Raw genomic sequence first — 20,683 nt, 5'->3', positions numbered from 1 at the left:
TTAGAATTTCAATTTATATTAGAGCAATATTTAGAACCATTTTAGAAAAATTAGACCTGAATTAAATGAGAGGAGCTTCCAAACATGCACTTCTTGTTAATACCCTGTTTCAATCATACATTCAAACTCTATTTACTCTGTGATTTTTAAAAAACCTTTTCATTAATATTGCGGATGGAATGTAATTATTATTTTGTAATGTCAATTAAGTTTTGTACTATTTAATATAACTTGCAATATCTCTCTGCTCAAATGGCATCTAAGAGGAAGGCAGCCTGTTCTTTGCAGTACTTGGCACTGTATCTCAGTCATATTGCTTTTGGCCAGATGACATGTTCATTCAGGTATATTTTCCTCTGAGGAGGAATTTTTGGTCCTTTCATCCTCCCATATGTCCAGGCCAATACTCATACCAAACTGATATTACCGAAACAGGTTATCTCTTGTATTTCTGTCTGTAGGTTTTTAAGGAGTGCGAGTTAGTTACTATGCTTCCTACATGTTAGTCGTGATGATTGTACTTCAGAAATCTTTGATTGACTGAAGTACTTTGGGACTGTAGGTCAGGAAAGATCCAATAGAAACATCCAATGTACTGTTTCTGTTGTGAAATACATAGAAAGACTGATAGGCAACCTTTGTGCAAAAAAAGACGACCTGTGCAAATAAGAAAAAAATATATACATAGCTGAGGGGAAAAAGCTGTTCCTGAATCGTTGACTGTGTGCCTTCAGGCTTCTGTACCTCCTTTGGTCCAGCATGCCCATGCTGACCTTTTTACCCATCTACACTAATCCCATTTGCTCACATTATAACTGTATTCCTTTATGCCGCGCCTATTTAAGTGTGTCTTTCTAAATATCTCTTAAACATAATAGTTGTACCTGATTTTACCACTTGCTCTACCGTTTCCAATGTAAGAAACAAAAACGTGCTTCTAAGATCCCTTTTAAATTTCCTACCTCTCATCTTAAGATTATGTCCTATTATTTTTTGATTCCCCAACTATGGGGAAAGAAAGTTGACTATCTTATTTATGCCTCTGATAATCTTATATACTTCAAATTCAGCTTAAACAGTGTTTTGTGAAGTAGCCGCATAACACCGCAGCTCTTACTTTCTTTGCCCCATGAAGGCAAGCCTCCACCACCTATCCACATGTGTTGCTACTTTTAGGATCTTTGGCTCTCTCTATTCATCTACATTCCTCAATGCTCCACTGTTCACTGGATTTATCCTAATTGACTTCCCAAAATCTTAGATCTGCACTATGGGGCTATCTTCAGATTAACCACAGGGTTCAAGAAGGTAATTCATTGATAATCTCTCCAAGGAAGGGGCTCCTAACTTTTTTTTTATACCATGGATCCCTACCATTAACTAAAGCGTCCATAGACCCCGGTTTGGGAACCCTTGTTCTAGGGCATTTAAAGATAGGCAATAAGTACTGTCTTTGCTGGTAACACCCAGATCCTAAAGATAATAGTTTTAATAGGAAAGAACTGTTAAACAACAGAGCGAGGCGGATACAGCCCAGTTCATCACAGGCATTGCCCTCCCCACCACTGAACACATTTACAAGAAGTGCTGCCACAGGAAAGCCCCGTTCATTATCGAGGACCCCACCATTTAGGCCATGCTCTCTTCTCGCTACTGCCATCAGGCTGGAGGTACAGGATCTTTAGGTCCCACACCATCAGGCTTAGGAACAGTTAATACAATCACCAGGCTCCAGAACTAGTGTGGATAACTGCTCAACACAACTTTGAACTGATTCCACAACCTACAGACTCACTTTTAAGGACTCCGCTACTCATGTTCTTAGTATTAATTATTTCATTTTATTTGCACAATTTGTCTGCTTTTGTACGTTGGTTGTTTGTCAGTCTTTGTTTATGACTTTGTTTTTTCCATATATTCTATCACATTTCTTAATTTTTCCTGTAAATGCTGCTAGAAAATGAATCTTAAGATAAATGACATGTACTGTACGTACTTCGATAATTACTTTGACAATTTGGATGCAAACCAATTTGTTGCAGCAGGTTTAGAATGATTTAGTCAGCCATCATGACATTTGAGCAGCAAGTGTTCTAGACGAGCAGTTGCTCAATCAATGACAAGTATAATGTTGAAAGACCAAACTGGAGAAAAAGTTGGTGGCAGGTACTTGTTTTTTTTTTTCTTTAACTGCTCTGAATCTTGACTTAAATTATTTACACCAGATAGAGAGGTCTGCATTTAAGCAGCCCAAGTTTGATCTTTCAGTTTTTGCTTTTGTCTTTTAATTGTGCTGCTTTTGATCTAGCACCAAGGACCAAGTTCTCCAAAGTCTTAAAATTCATGCTTGACTGAATAACAAGTTGATAGTAGTTCCTTCCACTCTACGAACCTAAAATAAACTGTTACTAATTCCCTCCTAAAATGAAATTACCAAGCTGCACCCAGTCTTTCTCAAGGTAAAGATGCTGTTCAAACAATAACTTTGTTGTTTGATTTTAAACTGTACCTGTTTTGTACCCAAGGCCAGTTTAATTTTCTCAGACTTTTCATAAGAAAGACAGAAAATGCTGGAAATACCCTGACCTGCTGAATATTTCCATAATTTTCTGTTGTTACTTTAGATTTTTCACTTCTGGTTCATGATACTTTGAATAAAATGCAAAAGGCTGTAGCTGATGAATATTGTTTTGTTATTTCAATTGCAACCTAAGTTGGAACAGAGCTAAGTTGCTTGTTTATTTCTCACTTCCTGAAAAAGGTAACCGGGAGCCACCATCTATGAACTCCAGCAATCACTGGGATTGTTGTGGAAACTGTGGTCAAGTCTTTTGTACATCATTACCAGTGGCTTTTGTAATAAGGGAACAATGATGTGGTTCAGATACAATCTGATAATCTAAGGCCCAGGGACTGAAGTCCAGATTCCTGAAATGTTAGCTGGGAAATTTTGAAATTGAATTTATTATTTAATTATTCACAATAGGGACTATGAACACGAGGAATAATGGTTAAAAGCGATGCGTCTCATTTGGTAATATCTCTTGGGGAAGCGTCTATAGCCCCAATGTGACTCTAGAGCAGGGGTTATCAACCTGGGGTCCATGGAGCCCTCAGTTAATGGCAGGGGTCCATGGCATGAAAAAGGTTGGGAGCCCTTATTCTAGACTTCTAGAGTCGTTCTTCCCAATTTATTCAACTTGAAAAGTGCACCTTATGTACATAAAGTGCTGGAGGAACTGGGCAAGTTTCGCAGCATCCATAGAGGGAATAAGCAGTCAACGTTTTGAGCTGAGATCCTTCATGAAACACTTCAGTACTTATAGTTAAAGAGAGACTGTAGAAGGGTATCAACCTGGTGATGATAAAAGGAGAGTGATGCATTTACAAGTCAGGTGTTTGATTTGTAGGGGAATCTACAGATGGTGTGATTCCTTGGTGAAGACAGTTGCAGATCTGAAAAGGATTTTCAAAATCTCTTAATTTATTTATTTAGCAATACAGCGCAGAGTAGGCCCCTGTGCCCCAGCAACCTCACAATACTGATTAACCCTAACCTAATTGTGGGGCAACTGACTCAGTATGTCTTTGGACTGCGGGAGGAAACCGGAGGACCCGGAAGAAACCCACGCATTCTGTAAGGAGGACACACAGAGATTCCTTCCATTACAGCGCGGGAATTGAACTCTGAACTCCGGAATGCCCCGAGCTATTATAGCATTGTGCTAACTGCTTCACTACCATGGTGCCTGATGGCAGTCATATGGATTTAACTTTAGGTAGGATCCTTGCATTTGTTGATGTGGAAACTTAAAGAAACCCTTATCCATGGTCTTAACTGTCCTTATAAGGTGTTTGGCTGATGCCATAGCCTATCAGACAGTTAGCCCTTTGATCAATTCCATGCAAAAATCAAATAAAACAGGTTGGGCACTTTATTTGGTGAATTCATGCAGCTTGAATTTATGTGATCATGTTCTATCTGTCCAAAAATCTGCTTTTCTTTTAATGTCATTGCCCGCAGTCAGGGCTATAACCGCTCCTATTACTGATGAAACTTAGGCAGAACATGATCCTTTGTTTTGTTTTAAACTCTGGTGCATGTGAGGAGACTACCTGGTACATTTGTACAGAGCATGGACCAAAATATTCCAGAGTACAAGTGTTAATGAGCTGTACTCAAATCGGAATTTTTGTAATGAAGAATTGTCACTTTTTAATAAATAACTTAATTGCCATCCTGTGCTGAGACATGGTCTTGATTACTCCAAAGCTTTTATGCTGGTCTAGTGTAATACAATGCAGTTTGTTTCCAAGAGGTGTTGGGTTTCAAACATCCCCTGAAAGATGGCAAGAGCGCGATTCACAAGAATCGTCTGCATGGCAGTTGTAGCAGAGCCTGTTGTGTTTTGTGTAGGTATTTTACTCCCATCACATTTGGTCTTTGTTTCAGAGGATTCATCTTCTGAATGAAAGCTCCTCTGAAGTGCGCTGCTTTCTGTGGTCTGTGAGATTAAAAGAGCAGTCTGAATAACTGTGAGCCTTAAAAAACAATTAAAAGCCTTGGCCACATTACGGAGAGCTTCGATGGGAAGCAAATAGTGTGCTGGATAATAACATGTGAATTTTCTTTCTCTCTTGTTCTCCTTTTCAGAATTTATTAAAGAAGCAGATTGAAACCAGGACAGCTGACGGACGGAGAAGAATCACTCCTTTTTGTATTGCTCAGTTAGACACTGGGTAAGAGGTCATTTCTGTACCCTTTGAAAAGTTTTGCAATGTGTGTTACACAGTAAGGAACCCGCAAAGAAACAAATGTATGTTCGAGATCCCATTGTTGCCCTCAGAGCAGCACTGCACTACGTTAGGCTTCTAAGATGCTGGTTTGGTGTATAATCACTGACAGTTTCAAGAAGAACTTGTTCTCAGACCCATGTGCATTTAATCTTTAATATAAAGCTGAGGGGGCAGTTAGTTTAATCTGTTTTGTTTAGATGGTTATCAAATGCCGAGGGCTTGATGTCATTTTATCATCAGTCATTGATTTACAGATTTGCAACTCTCCAGCTAACTGCTCACACTGCTCTGCTTCATTGTGCATTATGGACGGATCATCAGGGTACTTTATAAATCTCACGTGTAGCAGGCAGGCCTGAACACAGCAGATTGTTTGCTCAGCAGTTGTCCTGAGATTGCCACAGTACAGAGGAACAAAAGTTTTGTTCCATTGGTCTTGGGATACTGATATCTTAGATGAAGGTGAAGAGGATGTGGTCAGAGAATTTGTCGCCGTATCTGAATGTTTGGGCTGGGCTGGGCTGTGGTATCAGCAAGCACCGCAGGCGGGAAGTGTTCAGCACTGACTCTGAAGTGATTGATTTTCCAGAAATTTCAGAACTCCAGGGAGTGTAAGGAGGCAGCTGTGCTGTGATTATGGCCACTGGAGGTTGTCAGGCCACATTGAGAGGCTTGTCATGGCTGAGTAGATTTGTATGATCACTGGTAAAGCTCATTTTGGTTAGACAGAAGGGAGGTCATAATATGCCTGCTGCTCGCAGGGACCTTAGAAGCTGCAATACTCTGAACTTCTTGTTGGAAATTTATTCTTGAGTATTCTTAAAATTAAGAACTGTCTATCAGAATGTCTGTTGAAGAGGTCTTGTTTCAATGACTGGCATACATTTGCATGACTCATCTTTGGGCACTGTACAGTTTGAAAGATCTTCAACATCTATTCAGGATGAAATTGTTAATTTATCTGCAGTCTAATGAAGAATTAAATTGAATGCCGTTCTCCCCTAAGGGCCTTTCTTGCCAAGAAATGTTCTCTTTCATTGACTGCTTCAAGATTTAAGTTTATTTATCACACATGCTTTGAAACATAATGAAAAACATCATTTGTATTAACAACCAGGGTGTGTTGGGGGCAGCCTGTAAGTGTCACTCACCACACGTTTCAGTGCCAATAAAACATGCCCACAATACTTGACAAAACAACACAGAACACAACAAAGCAGTACAAAACAAGCAACAAAACAACAACAGCAAAGTAAGCCCTGTTCCTCCCTGCCAGCCACGCACACACACACACAGTCCTCTAACCCCAAGGCTCAAGCTTTGGTCTTTGGCCTCAAGCTTCCAGCGGACTTGGATTTGGACTCTTGACATGCTGACGTTCAGCTTTTGACTACCCCAACTTCCAGTTCAACCCTCTGGCCTCAATCCTCAGCATCAACCCCAAAACCCACTGAATACCAGGCCTCAAACTCCAGACTCACCAATGATGAGACCCCAAACAATAGGCTCGAACTCCAGAATAAGCGGTTTGCGAAGAGTTGTCTGATGTACAGTGCTTCTCCCTTTACTGTGCTGCAGGTTTATTTTCTTGAGGTTATGTTGCCTTCCTAGACACGTATCTGGTCCTTATATTTTATGATAGATATCAGTGAGATATATTTATCTCAACACACATCCCATGAAAGAATTGTTGCTCAAGTACCTGATAGTATGGTGTCTGGGCAAGGCGAGTGAGAAAAGTGAGGCTGCAGAAGAAACATGTGCCTTGGTTATTGGTGGGGCTGAAATTATGGAGTTAGAATTGAGGCTTTGTCTTGTGCATGTGAAACTGGAGAAAGTTCAGGATAATTTAATTTCTACCATGATATTATCTGGGGGCAGTACGGTGGTTCAGTGGTTAGTACAACATCACTGCAGCACCAGCAACCTGTGATCAATTCCTACTGCTGTCTGTAACGAGTTTCTACATTCCCCCTGTAACCGCGCGGGTTTCCTCCAGGTAATCCAGTTTCCTCCCACATTCCAAAGACATACTAGTTGGTCGGTTAATTGTTTACATTGGTGTAATTGGGTGGGCTCGTTGGGCTTGAAGAGCCTGTAACCATAATGTATCTGCAAATAAATAAAAATAATAAAAAATTGATTCACTGTGGTTGATGGAGCAGCCTCAAGAATGCTACAGGAAATGAAAATGTGAGTAAATGGGACCATAGGGTTGGTCAGAAATGCTGTACATTGCTACTCTTGGACTTGTAATGAGCAGCTCTGCCTTTCGATCTTTATGGAAGATAGAAGAAATATATAGGGACGAATATATAGAAATGTATAGAAGAAAATGGAATAATTACAGAAGAAATGTAGCACGTGTAATCTTTATGGAACAATTTTTAAGGTCACCAAGTCTAGTGCCTTGGCTAGCTGCGCCTTTTCTGCAGCACATCAGATAGGAAATCGACAGCTGTTTTGGATTATAAGATAACACTCTTTGTTGGAATTAGTTTTCTTCTATTGGCACAGTGTCAGAACTCAGCTTCCTCCTTTAGCCCCTCAAGCCTGACCAGCTCTTCAATTAGATCATGTCTCTGCCCCACAGTATCATTGTTCCATGCCCAATTGTACCACCAGGGACAGGATGTGGAAAGTGCTTCAGAAAACAGAAGGAAGTGGAGAATAGGGAATTAACAAAATTAACAAATTAACAAAATTGGTAACAAATGATGGGAGAGACATCTAGCTTCAGTCAGAAGCTTTCAAAGGAAGTAGCTCTGGTACAAAATAAGCCACCTGTGACTACACTGGGAAAGAAATTGTAGTAAAATGTTTGTAGTGGTTTCAGGCTGAACTTTGGATCCTTTATGGCATGCAGAGGGGCTCGGATGAATTAGGTAGTTTATTCACCCATTTCATGACTGCTGGTATTTCCCAGCTTTTTTGCACATTCTGGACTGGGCATCGCTGGTGTGATGTAAATACAACTTTATTTTAAACCGTACTTGGATAGTGTTCCAGTAGTTCGGTCCATAATTGACAGATGAACTACATAATTCTGAAATCACTTTCTGATGCTTTCTTTGATCATTGGTAAACGTCTCTGAACTTGTACCATTTATGTGCCGACCGTCTGTCAAAGTTAGCAATCCTGAACATAACATGTATTGTGTATGGTTGTCCAAGCTACAGCTTGTGAGCTGCATCTGGCTCCATTATAATTCAGGTGTTGCTCTGATATTCAAGACAAACATTCTCTTTTATAACTTCAGGTTCATATTTGAGGGGGAGTATGATTTATGGTGAACAGTGAACTTTAACCTTTGCAGTTAGGCCATGAAACAGGCTGTATTTGGATTGTTATGGGACTGATGGCTGTAGACAGCCTTAATGGTGTATACATGTGTCGTGGTTGCTGTCTCCTGAGAGGATGTTCCTGCTGAATTTGGGGCCTGTGTATTACATTCTGTTTTTGCTATTCATTCAAGTTAACAGGCCTCCATTAACTTTTTGAATGATAGTGACTTCATCAAATTGTTTATCAAAAAATTCATCAAAAAAAGTTAGAAGAACTTAGTTTAAATTGGAACAGAAAGAGGGTTTTGCTTTCACTGTTAAGATAGCAAATCTGTGTGTCCCATCTACAAATGATCTCCAAAGAGAGGGCATATTATAGAGCAAAAATTAGTGGGAAGTTAGAGGAGTAGGAAGCTTTTAAAAATCACCAGAAGGCAACTTAAAAAATCATTAAGAAGGTAAGGATGGAGTGCGAAAATAAGCTATCCAATAATATTAGAGGATGCCAAAAGTTTCTTGAGATACATGAAATGTAAAAGAGTCACGAGAGTGGATATTGGACCACTGGAAAACGATGCTGAGAGGCCGTAATGGGGAACAAGGAAGTGGCAGGTGAACTGATTAAGTATTTTGTATCAGTCTTCATTGTGGAGGACACAAACTGTTTGGTAGAAGTTCCAGGTGTTGGGTCATGAGGTGTGTGTTAACTAGAGAGATGGTGCTAGGGGAAACTGAAAGGTCTGAAGGTAGCCAAGTCACCTGGATTAGATGGTGTACACCCCAGGGTTCTGAAAGAAGTGGCTGAATAGATTATGGAGGCATTAGTAATGATCTTTCAAGAATCACTAGATTCTGGAAGACTGGAAAATTGCAAATGTCACTCTACTCTTCAAGAAGGGAGAGAGGCTAAAGAAAGGAGACTATAGGCCAGTTAGTCTGACCTCAATGTTTGGGAAGATATTGGAGTTGATTATTAAGAATGAGTTCTCAGGGTACTTGGAAGCACCTGATAAAATAGGTCATAGTCAGCATGGTTTCCTCAAGGGAAGATCTTGCCTGATAAATCTGTTAAAATTCTTTGAAGAAATAACAAGCAGGATAGACAAAGGAGAATCAGTTGATGTTGTGTACTTGGATTTTCAGAAGGCCTTTGACAAGCTGCCACATGAGGCTGCTCTGCAAGCTACAAGCCCATGGTATTACAGGGAAGATTCTAGCATGGATAAAGCAGTGGCTGATGGCAGGAGGCAAAGAGTAGGAATAAAGGGAGCCTTTTCTGGTTGGCTGCTGGTGACTAGTGGTGTTCGTCAGGGGTCTGTGTTGGGACCAATTCTTTTTACATTATATTTCAATGATTTGGATGATGGAATTAATGGCTTTGTTGCAAAGTTTGCAGACGATACAAAGGTAGGAGGAAGGGCCAGGTATTATTGAGAGAAGCTACAAAAGGACTGACTGATTAGGTGAATGGGCAAAGAAGTAGCAGATGGAATAGTGTTGGGAAGTGTATGGTCATGCACTTTGGTAGGAGAAATGAAAGGGTTATCTATTTTCTAAATGGACAGAAAATACAAAAAGTTGAGGTGCAAAGGGACTTGTGAGTCCTGTGCAGGATACCCTGAAGGTTAATTTGGGGGTTGAGCCTGTGGTGAGGAAGGCAAATGTGATTTTGGCATTCATTTCAAGAGGACTAGAATATAAAAGCAAGGATGTAATATTGAGACTTTATATATTAAAAAAACACCTGGTGAGGCCTCAATTGGAGTATTGTGAGCAGTTTTGGGCCACTTATCTTAGAAAGGATGTGCTGAAACTGGAGAGGATTCAAAGGAGGTTCACAGAAATAATTCTAGGATTGAGTAGTTTGTCATATGTAGAGCATTTGATGGCTGTGGGGCTGTAATCACTGGAATTCAGAAGAATGAGGTGAGACCTATCGAACAGTGAAAGGCCTTGACAGACATTCCACCCTGCAAAAACTCATTTCAGGGAGGTAGCACCACCATTTCAGGGAGGTAGCACCCCCGCCTCCCCACAACCCCATATCCCCCCTACCCTTGACCTCCAAGGGTGTATGTAATACTTTGTTTAGTGATTTTGTCTAATCTGTAAACCAAGTTGGGTATATGCAGCAAATGTGACATTAAAATATGTACTTATGTTATATTATCATGTTTATTCTATTACAACTTTAAGCAAGTTTACAGGGAGTTTGGCCTCATCACGTAGGACATCAATAGCGTAGCTCCTTGGCAGCCAGCCAGCTAGTTTAAATCAGGGGTCCTCAACCTGTTTTGCACTACAGACCGGTTTAATATTGACAATATTCTTGCAGACCGGCCGACCCGGGGGGGGGTGGGGTGGGGGGAGGTGTTAAACGCGACCGGAATATAGGTGATACGTCAACTATAAGTCACTTGTAAGTGGCTAATACACTCAATTTTATTTCTAAAAGGGTTTATCTAATGAATTTAATATTAAACACACACTGCATATTTTCCTCACATGAATATAGTGGTCTCAAACCTCCGGGCCGCGAAGAATGCAGCAGTAGCCAGAACACACCCAGCACATCTTTAAGAAGAAAGCCAAAATAAACAAACTAATTGATTAAGTGCCGTCCGGCACGTAAATGTCAGCCCAGATTAGAGGCAACGCAATCGGCAATCACCTCTGATCTGGGCCGACATTTACGTGCCGGGCAGCACCTAATTAATTAGCTTGTTTATTTCGGCTTTTTTCTTAAAGATGTGCTGGGTGCGTTCTGGCCACCGCTGTACCGCTTTATTCTTCGTGGCTCAGAGGGTGGGGACCACTGAATTATAAGTCACCTCTAAGGCAATAGCATCATAACATTTTAGGTAACGTTTGGATATTAAACACAGCGCATATTTTCCTCGTATGAACGTATAAAATCATTGCAACACACCAGTATCGCTGAATCAGTGGGAGCCCTGGGCTTGTTTTCCTTCAACAAGGCGGTGCCATCGAGGGGTGATGGGAGACAGCGATACTCGAAGGGGGTTCCAGTCTTATTCTGCAATTTAGTTTTCGTTGCATTCATTGCAGAAAACCCCGCTTCGCAGCAATATGATGTTGGAAATAGAAGCAATGTTTTCAGTGCTTTCGTGGCTAACTCAGGATATTCAGCCTGGACTTTGATCCAGAATGCCGGCAGAGATGTTATGTCAAACATACTTTTCAGCCTACCGTCATTTGCAAGCTCGGGGAGTTGATCTTTTTCCCACGCTGACATGGATGATTCACCGGGGACATTCACAAATGGGTCACGGACCCATTCCTTTGCACGTCTTGGGTCACTGATGATCTCGCGTGCGTTAAAGTTCAACAGTGCGTGACAGGGAACGAGGAAAGGTGCAGCTGACTCATTGTTTCATATCGCCAAATCATATTGTTTCCTAGCGGCCCGGTGGTTGGGGACCACTCTTAGCACGAAGAGAGACCAATCAGGATGCTCGCTCTCCCTCGCCCTCTCAAAAAAATCTATTTCCGGAATATTGTATATAATTTCCGGGTGTCAGGGAGCCACTATCGATATGCGGGAGACTCCCGGAACTTCCAGAAGAGGTGGGATGTCCGCCTTGATAGAATGGACGTGGAGAGGATGTTCCTCAAGGTGAGAAAGTATAAGATCAGAGGGTACAGCTTCAGAATAGATGGACATACTTTTAGAATGGAGATGAGGAGGAAATTCTTTAGTCAGAGAGTGGTGAATCTGTGGAATTCTTTGCCATGGGCAGCTGTAGAGGCCAAGTCTTTGTGTATACTTAAAGCAGAGTTTGATAGATTGTTGATTGGTCAGGGCATCAAGGGATATGAGAGAAGCCAGGAGACCAGGTTTGAAAGGAAAATTGGATCATCCGTGATGAAATGGCGGAGCAGACTTGATGGGCTAAATGGCCTAATTCTGCTTCAGTATTTTATGGCCTTATGTTTATTCACTACTTAATGAGAAACTTCAGATATCACCATGAAAGGAACTGTTTGGACCAGAATAAGGCAACCATACGAAGATCATCTTTCAGCAGTTTACTGTATTTCCTCTGCTCTGTAAGGAAGCTGAGAGAGCACCAGAGATAGTTCTGTAATCTCATGGAATATTACTTGCATTAAATGGTTCTATTGAGAACATAGAACATTACAGCAGAGTTTAGGCTGTTTAGCACATGACGTTGTGCTGAACTTTTAACATATTCTAAGATCAATCTAGCTCTTCCTTTCTACAGATCCTTCCATTTTTCATTCATCTATCATTCGTGTGCCTACCTAAGAGTCCCGAATGTATCTGCCTCTACCACCGCCCCTGGCAGTCCTATCCATACCCATCATTTTCTATGTTTCAAAAAAAATCACTTTTGACATCCCCCATACTTTCTTTCAATCACCATAAAACTATTCCCCCTCATGTTAGCTATTTCCATCCTGGGAAAAAGTCTCTGGTTATCCGCTTGATGTATGCTTCTTACCATATTGTACACCTCTATCATGTCACCTCTCAGCTCCCTTTGCTCCAAAGAGAAAAGCCCTAGCTTGCTCAACCTATCATGCTCCCCGATCCAGGCAGAATCTTGATAAATCTCCTCTGCATCCTCTCTATAGCTTCCACATCCTTCTTGTAATGAGTCAACCGGAACTGAATGCAATAAAGTGTGGTCTAACCAGGGTGTTATAGAACTGCAACATTTTGGTTCTTGAATTCAATATTTTGATGGAGAATTTGCTGAGGGTCTATTGGAAAGTGGCTACAATTTCAGATGGAAATAATACAAAACCTCATTGACTAATTATAAACAAACCCTTACTTCCGAAAATTATGCCACCAGTGGAAGTTAGCCGCAGCGCAACAATTACACGTTTAGCTTTATTGTATATACTGTATGTTGTAAGATGAGGACTTCTATAGAAAAACAAAAGTTTTGTTCATTTAGTTAGTTTCCGAACACTTTTGAATGTACCTACATGGGCCAGAAATTTTCTGCACTGCTGGGTGTTATGTGGATTATATGAGGGGTGATTGATAGGTTGGTACATTTACACACTTAGTCCAGTGGTCGTGGAGCATATGGATCCCTTCTTTGTAGAAGTTGGTATCTTGGACCTCCAGAAGTGGTCCTCAGCAGCGGTGATTGATAAGTTTGTGGCCTAAGGTAGAAGGAGATGAGTTATTAACTTCAAACTTTCTGCATTTTCACTCAAAGAGTTGAACTGCACGTGCATGTAACGAGAACTGTATAACTCATCTCCTTCTACCTTAGGCCACAGACTTATCAATTACCCCTGCTGTGGACCACTTCTACAAGAAGAGATCTGTATGCTCCACGACCACTGGACTAAGTGTGTACATGAAGGAGGGGACTACGTTGAAAAACAAATGCGCTAGGTTTTCTAAAATTGACTGCTTCTACCTTAGGCCACAAACTTATCAATCACCCCTCGTAGTTTTTGAGTCTAGAAATAGATTTTTAAGTCGTCTTCCAAATTACATTTTGCTTTGATGGAAATTAGAACTTGACTGTTTCTAATTAACAGACCTCTGTGCAGATATTGAAAACTTTTCAGAAACTTGATTGGATTCTTTTTCTTCCTAGCTTATAGACTAAAACTTCCAAGCTTTTCTGCAGTTCAGTGTGTATAGCTTTGTGGTGCTTGTCAATAAATTATCAGGTTCACAGATCCTTGACCTAACTCAGTTGCTGGATGTGCCACTGTTGAAGAGGCAAAATTTCTTGTGTTTTAAAATTATTTCAGTGCTAAGCTGTATGCAGACTCCCAGTTGCTATGTGATTTATAATTTATTTGTGTAATATCTAATAGTGTAGAATTTCCCAGGGGCTGATTATCGTAATAGCGTTTTGATTCGATCCATGCCCCCTTGTATCCTGCAAGTCTTCAAAAAGCTCCTTGTCATTGAGCTCAGTGCATTGGACATGGTGCTGTTATCATCAGTATACTCAGATGCACGTGAATTTGGGCTTCTAAGATCTAGATTGTGTATTACAACTATTTATGTATCAAGCATTAATTACCAGATATTAAGCTGTTCCATTTACTCACAGATATTTTCCTTTCTTTATATGCAATTCTCATTCTTTTTACTACTTGCAATTAATCCAAATAATAAAACCATAAGACATAGGAAGAATATTAGGCCATATTGCCCATCAATGTGCTCCGCTATTCCGTCATGGCTGAGTTATTGTCCCTCTCAGCCCCATTCTCCTGCCTTTTCCCCATACCCTTTGACAGCCTTAAACAAGAACCCATCAACCTTAGCCTTCAATATACCCAATTATGTGACCTCCACAGCCGTGTGTGGCAGTGCAGTTTGAACCTTTTATATTTGTTGAAACAAACATGCCAAAGTTTATTTTCACAGAGATGTTTGAGATGAATATGCAGAGAAGGAATCTGCTACAGGAGAAATAATAGGCATATAATACTGATAGGTAGCTGGTGGTTTTCTGAAGAAATTTGCACTGTGATGTAAATTGCTGCTGATCTTTCCTTACTCAGAGATATGGTCTGATAGTTAAGGTGTGGAATCCATTGGCAAGGCCTACAGTAATTACCCATGTCATCACATCATTGAGTGGGTGGTCACTTCCTGTCATCTAAGTTTAGTGATTTGGACAGTGCTTTTCAACTGGAAATCATAGTAGTTAGACCAGCAATGGTGAAGAATTGGTGATCCATTGGGCATCCAGGAATAGGAGGCTTGGGTTGGCGAAATTGAAGAAGCCCTGATCATATGCTGCCGTGCATTGTGAACGCTATGCTCAGTGCAGCTATGATATGCCAGTGGTGGAGGGAGCAGAGTTTTAGGTGGGTGGGTCTAAATCAAGTGAGCTGCTTTGCCCAGCAGCTGCATTATTCTGGGCAGTTTACACATCTGACATGTTCTTTGCAGATGGTGGACAGTAAGAAGAAAGGAGGTGAATCTCTTGCCAAAGGGTAGACATATTTATGTGCCTAACTTGTTAAGGTTTCTATCACTGGTGACCTCCTGTCTGAGGATGTGGTTAAAGGATTAGTAGAGGTATTAGCGAACAGAATGTGATTTAAAAACACTTTGATGTGGGTGCCAATCGTAGTCTCCCACTTGTATGTTACTACTCATCCCATTTCTGAATATTATGAGATGTTTATAAAGTTCTATTCCTTGTGAATGTAGAGTTTTAAGAAATTGGGGTGGTCTCAGTGTTGAACCATCCAGATTCTAGATAATGGTTTAACTTGATAATAGCTGCTAGTGTTGAGGAACTTTTAGATTAGCAGAGAACCAAACAGGAGCAGTAATTTGTTTAACACTCCCAACTCACGATAAAGTACAGTATGTGTAGTAGTAACAAATTAATACACATCATGAAGTGTTCTATTCCTGTCACTCTACATACTCCAGTAGGCTTATTCATTGTAGACTCTTGCCTTTATGCCCTAAGTGATGTGAGATTTTATGAACTGTCCCAGCCAGAACTTGTCTGCACGCCCCTCTTTGTTGGGCTTGTTTCGTGTGACTCGGTGTGTTTGTAGCCTTGCAATTGTGCGCTGTTGCCCAGCTTCATAGAGATTGGTTATAGTGTGGGGATGAAATCAATGACAATTGATGCTTTGAATTAATGAATTCCACAAAATTGTTTTCACTTGAGTGACATTAATGCAATGGTTAATTCTCAAGGAGAGCATGTATTCCATACCGTAGTTCCCTTAAGGATGCCTGCAAATTGACAGAGTGGTTAAGAAGGCATATAGTATGTTGGCCTTCATTCATCAGGGAATTGAACTAGTTCAAGGGCCGTGAGGTAATGTCGCAGCTCTATAAAACTGAACCACACTTGGAGTATTGTGCTTCGTTTTGGTCACCTCATTGTAGGAAGGATGTGGAATCTTTAAAGAGGATGCAGAGGAGATTTACCATGATACTTCCTGGATTAGAGAGCATGTCTTATGAGGAAAGGGTGAGCAAGTTTGAGCTTTTCTCTTTGGAACAAAGAAGGATCAGAGGTGACTTGACCGAGGTGCGTAAGATGATAGGAAGCATAGATGGGGTGAACAGCCAGTGGCTTTTTTTCCCAGGGTGGCAATGGCTAATACAATAGGACATACTTTGATAGTAATTGGAGGAAGGTATAGGGGAATGTCAGAGGTAGTTATTTTACATAGGTTGTGGTAAGCACATGAAACATATTGCTGGGTGTGGTGTTAGAGGCTGAGGCATTAGGGACTTTTAAGAAACTCTTTAGATTGGCACGTGGTTGAAAGAAAACCAGGGAGATCTGTGGGACGGAAGGGTTAGGTTGTTCCTGGAGTGTGTTAAGAGGTTGGTATAACATTGTGGGCCGAAGGGCCTGTCATGTGCTGTACTGTTACATGAGACGTTTGATGTTACTAGGCTTGCACTCAAGGGAATTTGGAAGGATGAGGTGATCGCATTGAAAGCTACTAAATATTAAAAAGGCTGGATAGAGTGGATGTGGAGAGGCTTTGCCCTTAGTAGGAAAGTCTGGGATCCGAGAGCACAGAATAATGGGGCAGTTCCTTTAGAAATGAGATGAGGAGGTGTTTTTTTTCGGCCATAGGCTGCTGAAACTTTGGAATTCTTTGCTGCAGAGGGCAGTGGAGGCCAAATCATTGGGTGCATTAAGGCAAAGATTGACAGATTCTAGATTGGTAAAGGGTTAAAGGTTACAGAGAGAAGACAGGAGAATGATATTGAGGGGAGAAAAAAGGGCCATGATTGAATGGCAAAAAAAACCAGCCACAATTGAATGGCAGAGCAGACTCAATAGCCCGAATGACATAATTCTGCTCCTATATCTTGTGGTTTAAGAGCAATGGTGTAAGAAACTAGTAATACCATGAAATGGCTTCTTTTACAACTTACTTATTTTTCTTTTTATTATTAGGGATTTTTCAACTGCTTTTTTTAATAGTGTCCCCATCACTGGGGCACTTCCAGGGTCAGTGCTGCCTTCACAGATCAGCCAGCCACAGCCTTCCTCTGACTCTAATGCTGCCAAATCTGTCTCAGCTAAACTATCTCAGGACCCCGCACCAGCCACTGCAAAGCCACCGGAAGACATCCCTAGCAAAGACGGGTAAGGTGCACAGTGCTAAGTGCAACTTGATTTGAATATTGGTGCAAACATACATGGACATTAAACCCACTTCTCATCTGCCACTGGGCATAATACTGTCTTGTATAACCCAGTTTGTTCAGATGCAATGCAAATTCAAGCGTGAGAACATTTATTTAATTCCTTATTGGATATTTGATTGGTGCTGAGCAAAATCAAAACAGATTTGTTTGATTTGAGTTTAAAGGCGTAGTTTTCTGCAAAAAGTACAGAAGAACAAAAGATTCTTCCCTTCCCCCACTTGGAGGAAGGAGTAAAGCAGGTGCAGTGAACTCGTGTGGTTTTAGTGGAGCAACAGTGCCATCTATTGACAGAGAGTCAGTACTAAAGCAACAAAAGGGAACTGAAGAAAGCCTTCATTACTTCAACAGCAAAACAACAACTATACTGCAGAACTGAAATAGAAAGTAAGAAAATAACAGGTTAGGCAACATCTGTGGGAAGAAGGAAGCCGTTAAGGTTTCAACAGTGGGGTGAGAGGACAAAAAGGTAAAGGTGACAAGCAGGAGAAACTGAATGACTGAGTTATGGAGAGAGGCTTCATTCATTGGAGTGTTGGAGAATGAGGGGTGACCTTATAGAGTTGTGTAAAATTGTGAGGGGCATAGATAGGGTTAAATACACACATTCTTTTTCCTAGGATTGAGAACCAGAGGGCATGGGATTAGGTTGAGAGGGGAGAGATTTAATAGGAACCTGATTTGCAACCTTTTCACCAGGAGGGTATATGGGATGAGCTACCAGAGGAAGCGATTGAGGCACATACATTAACATTGGTACGTGGATGGGAGGGTTCTGAGAGATACTAAATGTAGGCAAGTGGTACTAGCTCAGAATCTTGTTCAGCATGAATTAGTTGAAGAGCCTGCCTCCATGTTGAATGACTCCTTTAATCTACGAATAAAAGGAAGAGGGTGTAAGAAGAAGGACTGTGGTTATGTGACAAGGAAAGGAACAAAACATGACTCAGTAAGTGTAAAGTGGAAGTTCAGCATCTTTATCTAAATTTCTTGAATTCGGAGTCTTAAAGGTTGTATGTTCATTGTGGAAAAAGATTAAGTGATCTTTCTGGAACTTAATTTCTACTGAAGCATGTATGGAAATTGAGGAACAGAGAGTAAAGTGAAGAGAGTTGTTGACAGGAGAACAAAAGAGTATATCGAGGTGTTTTCTTCAAAGCAGTGTCTTTCTAGACTCCTCATTGCATCATGAGCCATGAATACAGTGAATAATATGCATCACTATTTCACCTTGGGACCTGGGGAGGGGAAGGAGAAGATAAAAGGACAGGTTTTTCATCTCTTGTGGATGTTCAGTAAGGCTGTTCTGGAATGAGAGGTGAAGTTGGAGGTGAAAGATACAATCATAAAAAGAGATGAAGCTGAGATAAAGGGCAAAGGAATGAATGGTACAGTATAAAAAAGTGCGAGGAAAGGGGGCATTGTATAACTACTCAGGGTCTGGGTTCAAATTCATAAATACACGCATAAATCTATTTATAATATTTTTCAATTACATTTGTTAGAGTGGCAAGAAGGACCAATGAGCAGAAACAAGTTCTGCATGAATAAATGAAACTGTGAACTGTTACCATCCATAATGATTTTCTATAGTTAACAGGAAGCTGGCTGATAATTAACCTGACTCAATTTTTAATCAGGACATACCCCAGGTTTCTCAATCATTTGTTAAGTCTGTGATCAAGGTGGCGCTGGTGAACCATGGCAAGGTTCTGCGGGCTGCTTACAAAGCTTCTAAATATACTTCTCTTGAATTACTGTCACTACAGTCTTCAGCATGTACTGTAATTCCTATTTATGCAAGGTAATTTTGAACCAATTTAATTAACTATAGATTTCAAGATCTTCTGAAGGGCTCGACAGTCTTAATTCGCAAGCAAGTAGGTATGGCACCTTCAAGCAGATGAAGGTTCATTGCCATGGCTGGAAGTGAGGCAGGGAACTCTAAACAGACTGAAAAGCAGAGGGATGAGGCCCCCTTTACCTGGCATCTTGTTAGCAAATGTGGAGTCACTGGGGAATAAGACTGAGGATGCGAGGGCAAGTTTGCTGTATCGAAGGGAAATAATAAATTGTTGTGCCCTGTGGCTTACTCTCAGTACGGCAGAGTTGCCAATCAAGGCATCCCTATACACAGGATGGACTGAATTGCTGATTCGGAAAAGGCCAAAGGTGTGTTTCATGATAAACTCTCTGTGGTGTTCTGATAAGGTGGTTTTGTCATACTCATGCTCTCCCCACCCCCCCCCCAACCTGGATCACCTAATGGTCAAGTGCCGACCTTTCTGTTTACCAAGTGAGTTCTCCTCTGTGATCCTGACTGCAGGTTACAGACCACTATTGGCCGAATGTAATCAGGCATTTCTGTATGCTGCCATCACCAAACAATGAACAGTCCACACTGATGCATTTTAAATCATAGTTGGAGACTTCAACTGGGCATGTTTGAAGAAATCTCTGCCCAATTAACATCAGCAAATAACCTATAGCACCAGAGATGAAGGACAGAAGTTGAAGATGAAGATTGGGGAAGAAGTGGTCACTTTGGGATCCAGAGATCCCAACATAGTAGAGTACTGCTATACCACAATAAGGAATGCTTACTGTTCCATGCCCAGATCACATTTCAGGAAATCTGATCACCCTTCTCCTACCTGCATACAGGCAGAGGTTAAAGAGCAAGGCTCCAGAGATGAGGACAATAAAGAGGTCACAGGAGGCAAAGGAGCGGCAACAGGATTGCTTCAAGTCAGTGGACGAGGCCGTGTTCAAGGGCTCATCAGTGAATCTGAATGAACAAGCCACAGTTGTCATGGACTTTATAAAAAAGTCATAGACAAGTGTGTCCCCACAAAATCATTCCTAGTCTTCCCCAATCAGAAACCCCCGATGAACCAAGAGATCTGTGATCTGCCAAAAGCAAGATCAGACACATTCAGGTTTGGCAACCAAATAAGATACAAGAGGTTCAGGTACGATCTCTTGAAAGCCATCTCAGGGACAAATCAGCAATTCCAGACTAAACTTGAATCAGTAAAAGATGCATGACAGCTGTGGCTGGGTTTGAATGTTATTACCTCTTACTAAGTGAAACCGAGCAATATAGTTGACACCAAGGCTTCACTTCCAGATGAGTTCAATGCCTTCGGTGCATACTTTGACTGTCAAAGCATAAAAGAACTCTGATAGCCCCTGATGACCTTGTAATTTCGGTCCCTAAGGGCGATGTAAGAGCATCCTTCTGAGGGTGAACCCATGGTATCTGGCCCAGTTGGGGTACCTGGTTGAACACTGGACCTGTGCTAATGAACTAGCTGGAGCGTTCACTGATACCTTTAACCTCTTGCTTTGGCAGTCTTGAGGTACCCACCTGCTTCATAAAGTCCTCAAGCATACTGGTGACTAAGAAGAACGTGGTATCCTGCC

General features: G+C 41.1%; 1 protein-coding gene across 3 annotated transcripts in view; it reads left to right on the top strand.

Moving 5' to 3' along the window:
- hira (histone cell cycle regulator a) overlaps nucleotides 1-20,683 on the top strand; it is a 140,805-nt gene that overhangs the window by 77,889 nt on the left and 42,233 nt on the right. For all 3 annotated transcript variants that reach the window (XM_072245413.1, XM_072245421.1, XM_072245430.1), the window contains 2 exons: nucleotides 4,655-4,740; nucleotides 17,007-17,198. In XM_072245413.1, coding sequence (XP_072101514.1) covers nucleotides 4,655-4,740; nucleotides 17,007-17,198 — 278 coding nt within the window. The remainder of the gene's footprint in view (nucleotides 1-4,654; nucleotides 4,741-17,006; nucleotides 17,199-20,683) is intronic.

Source organism: Mobula birostris, chromosome 2, assembly GCF_030028105.1.
Source record: "Mobula birostris isolate sMobBir1 chromosome 2, sMobBir1.hap1, whole genome shotgun sequence".
In the NCBI taxonomy this organism is placed as follows: Eukaryota; Metazoa; Chordata; class Chondrichthyes; order Myliobatiformes; family Myliobatidae; genus Mobula; species Mobula birostris.
This window is presented reverse-complemented; position numbering and strand designations above follow the sequence as displayed.